The 10,105-nt window shown below is 49.4% G+C and overlaps 1 protein-coding gene across 1 annotated transcript; it reads left to right on the top strand.

Annotated features, from left to right (window-relative positions):
• The first annotated feature begins 1,275 nt into the window (after positions 1–1,275).
• Positions 1,276–6,407, top strand: LOC123112308 (uncharacterized). The gene is made up of 3 exons (XM_044533259.1): positions 1,276–1,769; positions 4,851–5,039; positions 5,789–6,407. The coding sequence occupies exons 1-3, from the start codon at positions 1,521–1,523 to the stop codon at positions 5,864–5,866; spliced, it is 516 nt and encodes a 171-aa protein (XP_044389194.1). The 5' UTR covers positions 1,276–1,520; the 3' UTR covers positions 5,867–6,407.
• Positions 6,408–10,105: the final 3,698 nt, after the last annotated feature.

The raw sequence follows: 10,105 nt of genomic DNA, 5'->3' as shown, positions 1-10,105 counted from the left end.
GTAAATCACCAACCTCCCAGATAACCCTGCAATATAAAGAATAAGTTGAACCATATCATAAAGTTGCTCACAATATTTTGTAATCGTGTATGCATTAGCTGAAACAAATCATGCATGCTGCTTATCAAGATCACTCTGGGTCACCAAATTAGCATGTACTTCCTCCATTCCCAAAAATAAGTCTTTTTAGAGATTCTAATATAGACTACATACGGATGTATATAGAGACCCTTTTTCTATTAAAAAAATGCATACATGCTAGACTCGAACGAGCGAGTCTTTTTCACTCGGGGCGGGGCGACTAGAAGCCCTAGCCGCCGCCAGTAGTTCCTTCCGCCGCCTTGCTCCGGCTGTTCCCCATCGCTGACGATCTCGGTCGTTGATTCGTCAGTGGTGAGGGAGGTCACCGGATCTAAGCGTATGGGTCGTGTAGCTTTAGGTTAAACTCTAGTGGCTTAGCTTTTCGGTCGTTTATCATCATGGCTTCGGAGGCGACGATGGTGACATTGAATAAAGAAGATTAAAATCCTTTCCCAATGAGGCGACCCGTCTTATGGTTGAGGATGAATTTGGAAACCAAACTATTCAAGCAAGGATGCCATGGCGGCGCGACATCCTTGTGGTGTACTTGTGTCCTCACGCCCCGTCGTTTCAACGACGTTTGCTCCAGCGTCGATGCGGAGCTTGGGAGGTAGTCCAGGAGCGGATGCACATTTGGAAGACGAAACGTGTGTTGCATTCGTGGTTGACGGAAGGCGGGTATGGTTTCCTCCTTCGGCGTCTTAGTCGTAGTGGGGTGCCAGATCTGAAGTTCGATGGTGTGTCCAGGGTGTTGCCCCGGTTTAAATCATTAAATGACAATGATTTCGCCTTTGGTAAGCCATCTTGGAGGTCTGCAAAGCTGTATATCAGCGATGGGGGCGTGTCGAGCTCTGATGAGGAGGTGATCCATTTTTTTCTTTGATGGCTACTCTGATGGTGCCAAAGTTAGGTGATGAACGTTGGTGTCAAGCTCAGCAAATTCTTCGATCTTGATTATATTTTTACTTCTTGGCTGTCAATCCTTTTTTAAAGGTTAGCCTTCTTCTATTTTTCCAGTCTTGTCACGTGAGTCATTACTTTAATTTTTAAACTTATTTTTAAAAAATCTTTATGCTATAAATGAGACACGTGTTACCATGAAAAAAAAAATGTGTACGTACTTATAGGCCTGATCCATTTAGGGAGGCGCTTCAGGGGCACGTTCCGGTCTCGACCATTATAGGCCCATTAGGATCGATAGAGATAGCGTGGGCCAGAAAGCCTAATGAGGTGCTGTGACTGGTGTCTCTCTTCTCCCTCCTGAAGCGCCGGCGAAACACGACCGCCGCCGCGGCCGGGGGGATTCAGGCGAGCGGCGCATCGTACGTCGTTAGGTGGTCTTGGGAGCACGCAGACGGCGACGGACGCGCACCTCCCCGACGCCTCCACTTCCCTGGCCCCGTCGTCCTGTCTAAGTCGCCGGCGGCGTGGACGCAGCGATGCTGCGGACGGTGCTGCGCCGGGGAGAGGCGGCTATGAGGCAGGCCGCGCTGGCCGAGGGATCTACGGGGAACCTTCTACGGCTGAGCGTGGCGGAGCGGGAGCGCTCCCGGCGGCGTCGGCGCGACCCGGGGCGCGACGAGTTCTTCGTGCCGACGCCGGAGTCGCTTAAATGGCTCGACTCCGTCACCCTGCCCATGATCCTCACTGCCGCCGCCGTCGCCCTCTTCACCAAGCTCCTCATGATGGTATCCTCCACCCCCACTCTGGTGTTCGCTAGGGTTAATTGCAGCTGCAGCTGCCGTGCATTTGATTGAACACGTTTATTTAGGATTGAACACATAGTTAATCATCTGATCTGCGTACTGTATACATGTGAACCGCTAAGGCCGATCATTGTGTGTTAGTGAATACTTTGGATTTGTAAGATGTGAGCTTCTAGAAATGTAACCTCAAGGAACGAGCTGATAGAGTGGTTGTTAGTATTGTCAACAACGCATCAAAATTTAGAGAAGAGACTTTCCAAGAAACTCTTTATTGGATGAAATGATTATCTGTCCATGGTAGAGTAGTGAATAGAGCATCTCTAAATGTTGTGTTATCCAGGTATAGTTTTTTTATTCGATATCGAAGTTTGACTTTTCGTGTCCCCTTTTAATGGCTTCATTCAAGAAATGTTCGAACGAATTTATCTTAGTTATTTCATGAACTAATAGTCACCTAGATTTTCATATAAGATATACTACTAGGTAACTGCCCGTGTGTTGCTATGGGTGTAAAAAATATTTTGATGGTTTCACACCAATAATGTAAGCTTGTACCTTTATAATCTACATGCACACATCGAGCTTCACTTTTTAGAAAAGCAAGTCAATAGCACATCAGGCCAAAGATTATAATAGTTATACAAGATAGTTTGATTACTTGTATATCTCTGACATCAAACGTTTCTAGGTGCCTCAGCAGCCTCAAAAGCTGACCACGTCTTCTTAGCGAAAGATACTTTATGTGAAAAAGCTTTATAATTTGATGGGGGTGGTGATCCTCTAGACCCTTTGTATCTTGCAAATCTTACACCCGAAGGAATCTCATATCATCAGAAATGAAGAATGATTTCCATTCTCCAAATACTGGCAATGATCGGATGCCAGACCAGTTCCTGTCTGCACTCTCGAATGCATTCTTCTCTCTTAACCAGCTATTGCTTACAGCAAGGTGATGAACTTTGCCTGCCTGTGACAAACGAGATTTTCCTCTGTCTGACTTTGAGATCGTGATTTCGCAAATGAGATCAAGAATTTGCAAAAAAGAATAATCCTCCCGGTGGCGCTACGGCCTGTCCCTTTTTGATGGCTCGACCATGGTCCTGCTGATTAGCTCAGTGATGTAACTGTTCCCTATTCTTTTCTGTTGTCTTATCCCTCTGCAATCCATCTTCTCACCAAGCATGCCCACCCAATGTAACGGCCTTCAGGAAAAATGGAGAAATACAAAAGCGAAGCTTGAGATGTAAACCCTCGTAGCTTGAGACAAGTACTGTTTTTATCATCCCAAGCTCTGGATTGACCTGAAGCGCATCACTCATATGTTTGTTCAGATTTCTCCACCCCATAGCTCTTGTTTGGTTTGGTTGCCAGGAAGCTACCTATTGTGGAGACCGCAAGAGGGAGGACACCACACTTCTTCAGTATAAGATTTGCTAAGTTAACCATGTTCACATAATATAGAAACAGAGGTCAGGTAATACAGCATTTTCCCTTCCTAAAAGAGAAGGATCGTTCTGTATGTAGTAGCTCAATTACTGTATTAAATTGTACGGTGACAAAAAAAGTGTACAGATTAATCTTTTTTGCGTATAAAAAGAAGATATTTCCAGTTTTACTTTGGGGCTTTCAACTGCAACATTGGCTGAACTCAGTTTTCTAATTCAAGAACTTCTTTCTGCTCAGAGTTGTACTGGTGTTAAGCCATACTTTGCGCTGTATGCTTAATAGATGCATGCTTATGAAAGCTAAAAAGTCTGTTCTGCTCTCCTTTTTCACGATGTGTTGGGAAAAAAACAAAAAATCTAGATAATAAAACAACTAACATAATTTAAGCATCAAGAGACCAAGCAATCACCTCAAATGAGGTGTGGAAATACACCAATTCCGACGCAAAATCCTGATACTTTGATTTACCTTTTCAGCAGGCTTGTGATTTTTGGACATTCAACAACCAAACCAGTAGATAGGTTGACAGAAGAGAAGAAAGACCCAGTTTATTTTTCGGTCTTGTTTTATTGGTGTGTCCTCTGGCACTGGGCGAAAGTGTTTAGGTTGAGCATTGTAATGCCACAATAATGAGAGCTGAAGTTTGACTCTCTACTGTAATATTCCCAATCACAATGAGAACTAACCTGCAGTTTTGAGCAGTACAAGTCCTTACGGGTTGCTGCTACATGACTCTTCATGAGAGAGCCGCCTAACATTGTTGTCATGCTCAGGTTTGTCGTGTAGCCTGCAGAAAAATCGGCTCCGTCGGGCGAGATGCAGGAGATAGGAAAAAAAAGGAGAGATCAAGAGAAAGCAATTAGAGAGATGCAGTTGTCTGACTACCTGGGCCGAGGAGGTCATTGGCGTGCACTGAACCGTCCTGAAGCGGCGTGCAGGTGCGGGACGGCGGCGGCGGCGTCATGTATGTGATTGAAGTAGACAGCGTTGGGGTTGATATCATGATGTCTGGGAGGTTTCGTTGTCGCACCCATCCTGGCACAGAAGATCAATCCGAGACGACAAGGAGGCTCTGTGGCGGTGATGGCCGAGGTGGCGCGGCTAGGGCAGAGGGTGTCACCGGCCACGAGGAAAGGGAGCATGCATGGGGGCTACGGCGGCGATCCAGTAGATTCTCCTCGGCACCCTGCCCCTGCTGGCGATGGGGATCTTATCAGCTGAGCATGATTGGCGGCCCGGAACCCTACAGCTAGTGTTTGGGAGGTGAGATCGGTCCGTGTTAGGGAAGGAGGAGGCGCTCGGATGGGGAAGGGAAGGATTTTACTGATCAGAAAACCGAAAAGACCAGAAAAAACGGTGGAAGGGGAGGGGAAGCGAAACAGTCGGATGAAGCAAAACGGTTTTTTTTACGGGAGTGGAAACCTTTTTTTAGGTAGTAGAGATACATCCTTGTCGTGTAATCATCAATCCTGATGTTTGCCAGATTGTCTACCTACTGCATATTGTATATGTCGATCAAATAGTTTAACTCGGCATTGTTTGCATGTATTCAGAAAATCTTCTGTCTGTTCTGAAATTGGCATGCTCTGAAGCTTAGTTGCATGTGTTTTTGGGTAGGAACATGAAGCTACAGACCAAGAAAGGAGGGAACGCAAGATAAAGAATAGTCACCCTGAGCAAGGAACAGTAAGGATGCTTTCACGTGAAGAGTGGGATGAAATCCAAGAAGTCAGGCCAAGGACCCCTTTTGAATCAAAGTTAGCTCGTCCACATGCCCGCTTAAGAACTGGGGAAAAAATGCGGCTGGTAAGTAGCAGACATAACTTCCTCACTATCATCTCATTGATGCATTTTTATATAGTTCTGTAAATTTTTATGGTATATTACATCTCTTTGGAGTTAGTTTATTGGATCCACTAACTTGCTTCCGTGCTGAAAACAGATGTATTGCTGATGCATAGTAGATACTGATGTTCCATGTTTCAACAACTTGCTGCTATATATAACTAGCAGGGTCACACGTGCATTATGGTGCTAGATTTGTTAGGTATCATACACATGTTTGGTTTACCTCGTGTCCTCATTAGTTATTTCATTATATTCTGCAGGATTTGAGTGATTGTGGTAGACATTTACTCTATAGAGTATAATAGAACCTGTAGCCAAAGTACACCTTGAGGAAACAAGCTTGCAGTTTTCGGTATATATATTTTGTTTCATCAGTGTAGTAATTCTGAAGGCATTAGTTACTCACTCAAACATGCCTTCATCTTAAAAGCAAGGTTTATAATATTGTATCACTTTTCGATATATTTGTGAGTGAGCGTGCGTCGGATCAATTTTGTCTGGTTCTCCCTTACCCGCATCTCTTTTCAAGTCTCCGTGTTGGTAGATCAGGCAGCAAGTCATCTCTTTTCTATTAATAATGTGTTGATCTTACCCGCATCCTTATCTAACTCAGTGGAGTTACAGCCTGCATATGTTTTTAAGGTTTGACCTGCCTTTCGCTTTAGAGCTTGATGCTTAAGACTTATCTTGACGTATCTGCCTTGCAGGAGGATGCCAAGGATTGGGCTGTTGATGTGCTAACGGATGCTTTCACTAGAGCGGAAGAGAGTGCTAAGCGGAAGTGATCAAGAAGAAATGCACACCAGCGAACGCATCCAGTTCGAAGTTTTGTTTAGAGGAAACACTTTTGGGTTCTCTTGAAGGCACGTTTCATGGTTTCTTTTGAAGTTCCCGACTCCTCGTAAATGCTAACGTACGTGACAAACTACGGTGGCCGTGTAGAATAAAGTTTCCTTGCTACAATAAATGCTACTCCCCGCCAATTCGATGACCTGGAGTTCATGCCGTTTGTTTGAATGCAGACTAGCGAATTCTTGTGCCTTTTCTTAAACTTTGCAGACTAGTGAATTCTAATTGAGAGCTGTAGTTTCAGCACCTCTTGTGTTTAGATCTTACTATTAGTCGTGCATGCCTCCACTGGGAGGTCTTGCCACTGCAATTTGAGATCCAACTTTGAGTAGTACAGTACTCCACTGGGATGGGAGTACTCACTAAATCATTTGTTATTTACAGTGTGCCATTGTTGGCTTATACTAGTACATGTGCACAGTGCAGTCCACATGCCTACCTGACGGCTGGTGGGATCTGCTCTCATGCATTTTCTTACGGTATGTTGGGGGAGCGGTACATTACATCGTTTTTGCAATAAAATAAACTTTGGCAGAACCAAATTCAGCATGAATAGTGACCTCTAACCGCCTGCCAATAGCCACTCAGCCATTTGCGCAGCTATGCTGTTTCAGCAGTGACCGGGTTGCCATCGATCTGTGACTGTATCTCGCCCGCCAGACATCCTGGTTGAGTTCGCTGCTCGACCTTGCTCCAGATTGGTGATCTCTTGACTTTATACTACTACCACTACTACCGGTATACCTTGATACTGATATTGCTCGCCGCATGTGCCATGTTGTTCCCGACCGGTGATCAGTTGCGTCGCCAGTCCGGAGTAGCCAAACAGAGAGTAGCCACGTCCGTCCATGGTCCGTTACATTTCCCATTTGGCCTCGTCGTACCGCTGCGCGGACGGGCCAACAGCAAGCCTCGCTTTCTCTCCAGATTACTACTACTACCTTTCGCTGTCTAGGCTAGGCTAGACTAGACGTGTTTGGGTCTATTTACCCGCTCGCTCGACGTGGACAAGCACGACTCTGCAACAAAAACGGACGGATTGGGCTCCTCTGTCTTGTGCGCGCACGGGGAAGAAAATTCCAGGCACGAGATTTTAACGGTTGGTTTACAGCGCGGTGTATCTCGCTATCTGGACTGTAAGCAGCGCGGATTGATTGATCCATAATCCATTGACTGTGGCAGCAAGTGAGCGAAAAATGCGGGGTTTCTTCCCACCACATTAAGCAAGCCACATGTACTGCTGCTATCATGCCAACGACAGCCAGTAACCGTGGCCATGGTCTGGAGCGCCTGGCCTGTCGAGATCGTCAAAGCGACAAACATTTTCATATCCTACGCTCAACGCCTGGAAATGGCAGATCCAAGATCCCCCGGCGGCTAAGTGCTGATAGTATACTATGTAAATAAACACGTCGCTAGCCTGCCGCGCTTGACAAATTCACGTAACTCCGGCCGTGGCTGTCTATCGGTGCCAGTTTTCCCCGCGAGCCTCGCTGTCGATGCAGAGATCGTCTTGATTGACTCCGGCCGCGCCGGGTGGGTCCATGGCGACTACTGGTACCGGATCGCCCCCTCAATTATTGGGCCGCGTCCGGCCATGCACGGCGGCGCATACGCCACGCCAGGGCAGGGAAACAGTCCTTCTCTCCTCTATGTGGAAAGAGGCGGCTGAGGCCTTGTACAATGGGAGGTGCTTAAAAAAATAAACTGAGTTATTCTGAAGCACCCAGTGCCTATTTCTACAGTAGAGACGCTTAGTTAAGCGTCTATCCTGTACAAATAAGCACCGGTGCTTAAAGAAAGCCTGATTTATTTCTCTAAGCACATGCCCTAAGCACCTTCCATTGTACAAGGCCTGATACGCATGTATCCTGGAGACGGGCGGAGCTAATAGCAACTTCAATGGGATGACTCATTTCGTCTGCCCGCGTCCGTTTGGGTCGACGCGTCCGTTTTTCGTCCGCGGGCGATTCATTCCCGGCCCAATTTTGAGCCCGATTTGCGTCGGCGCAGACACGAGACGGACGCGCGCGCGCACGCCTACTTTTCTCCCCGAGCCCGCCGGTCGGTGGCAGCCACCACCATTTCCCCTCATTTTTCACAGAAACACTCCCGCCCGCGCGCGCTCGCTCCCGTCCCAACCATGGACGACGCCATCGACCTCGACCTCGTCCGGCGCCGTCGCCCCCTCCGGGAAAGGCAAGCCTCGTGCCCCACGCAAGACCGCCGTCGCGACCAAGCCAAAGAAGGCACTGACGCCCGAACATCGGGCAAGGGAGTCGGCGAAGAGGAAGGGCCGGAGGCACGCCGCGGACGCGAGGGATGAGGCCGCCGCGCAGGCCGCTGCCGTCGCCGCCGCGTAGCAGGAGTTCACCAATACTCGCGTCGTGGCGGCAACGAGGGAGGCGCTCTACATGCTAGGGGTAAACCCTAGCCAGCACAGTCTCGTCCAAGCCGCCGTCGCCGCGGCCAGCACCGGCTCGTCGGCGTTTCCTCGGATGGTGCTGCCCGAGTCACCCCGCACGTCTGCTTGCAACCCGGTCCCCGGCTTCCACGTCTACCCGCAGGCCTCCCGCCTCTCCGGGGAGTGCTCACCCGATGTGAGCGTGGTCGCGCCTTCCACGCCAGCGCCAGCGCCCATCGGCCTCAATGCCACCCCGGTGGTTGGTGGCTCGTCGTCCGGCGGCACGAGGAAATGCGCGCGGCAGACGCCGGCCGGCGGGCTCCCAGACGCCCGTAACCTGTTCGAGGGAATGTCGTCCGCCGTCGACGAGGACTTCATGCAAAACCTCATCTTCGAGGGTGGTGCGCCGGGCGCTGGCTACGATCCCGACGAGACACAAAGCCAGGACGGTCGCGGGGCGTTCACGCCGGCCGCTGCCTATGATCCCGACCAGGTGGCCTTCATGCGTGATCAGGTCAGCGTCGAGCTGGACGGCTTCTCCCTCGACCACGAGTTCCCGGTCGACTACGGGCTAGAGGAAGAGGACGAGTGCGACATCAACGTGGAGCCTTTGTTTGAGGACGAGCTCGCCAACCAAGCCGCCGGTCCTAAGCCGAAGCGCAAGAGCAAGCGTACGAAGGCGTACACAACAGTCGAAGACAAGCTTCTTTGCGAGTGTTGGCGAAACATTGGACAAGGCCCGAAGACGGGTGCCGAGCAAAAGCATTCGACCTTTTGGACTCGTGTGCACCGAGAGTTTCATGAGCGCAAGAAGTTTCCACCTTACCAATTTGTGAGCACGCGCGGGTGGGTCTCCATTTCCAAGCGGTGGAAGGTGATCCAACAAGAGTGCAACAAGTTCTGCGCCACCCTTGAGAGCGTCAAGGCCCGCCCCGTGAGCGGCATCGGCATGCAAGACATGGTATGATAGCAAGCAAGCTGCCCTTTTTTGTGTCATCAAGATCATCCTTTTACGTCTTCATTTTCTATCGCTTGCCCATATCCTTGCATGGAAACATTTTGTAGGCATTTCAAGCTTTGGAGGCATTCACGGTTCAACACAATGGCAAGTGCTTCAACCTCTTCCATTGCTATCGGGTCATCAAGGACGAAGAGAAGTTCAAGGACCAATATGCCGCACTCAAGGCACGTGGGGGGAAGAAAACTGTGGAGGATATTGGAGAGGGCGAGCCGCACGGCCGCGGGGGAAGACCAACTCCAAGGAGGACAAGCGAGATGCGGCCACCAACGCCTTGATCGCAAGCGTGGACGGCATGATGAATAAGAAGGACTCAAGGGAGGAGGAGCGCCGGCGTTTCAAGGCGGAGCAAATGGATGCTTTCATGGAGATCCAAAGGAGGAGGCTTGATCTTGAAGCCGAGAAGCAAGCCAAGATGTTCGAGCTCGAGGTGGAGAAGCAAGCCAGGATGCTAGAGATCGAGGCCGCCAACGCCAAGACCAAGGCGAAAGAAGTGGCTCTTGCGAGCATGATGACCGGGGTGGAGATCATAAAGGTGGATCTCAACTCCGTGTCGCCAAGGAAGAGGCCGTGGTTCGAGAAGATGCAGGCCGTCATGTTCAAGTTCGACGATGAGTGATCTATGTCGGCGAGGGCCATCTTTTTTGTATACCGGTAGGTGTGCCGGCATGACCACGAGAGCCGAGATGACGTGGTCGAACTCAAGTCACACCCTTTTTTGTGTGCTGGCATGTGTGCCGGCCGGCTGGCGAG

Source organism: Triticum aestivum, chromosome 5B (genome assembly GCF_018294505.1).
Source record: "Triticum aestivum cultivar Chinese Spring chromosome 5B, IWGSC CS RefSeq v2.1, whole genome shotgun sequence".
NCBI classification, from domain to species: Eukaryota; Viridiplantae; Streptophyta; class Magnoliopsida; order Poales; family Poaceae; genus Triticum; species Triticum aestivum.
This window is presented reverse-complemented; position numbering and strand designations above follow the sequence as displayed.

Bases quoted from the DNA above. Each gene is read 5' to 3' on its own strand.
- LOC123112308 (XM_044533259.1), top strand. From the start codon at position 1,521: ATGCTGCGGACGGTGCTGCGCCGGGGAGAGGCGGCTATGAGGCAGGCC. The intron at 1,770-4,850 runs GTATCCTCCACC...GTTTTTGGGTAG, and splicing joins TCACCAAGCTCCTCATGATG to GAACATGAAGCTACAGACCA. The intron at 5,040-5,788 runs GTAAGTAGCAGA...TCTGCCTTGCAG, and splicing joins CTGGGGAAAAAATGCGGCTG to GAGGATGCCAAGGATTGGGC.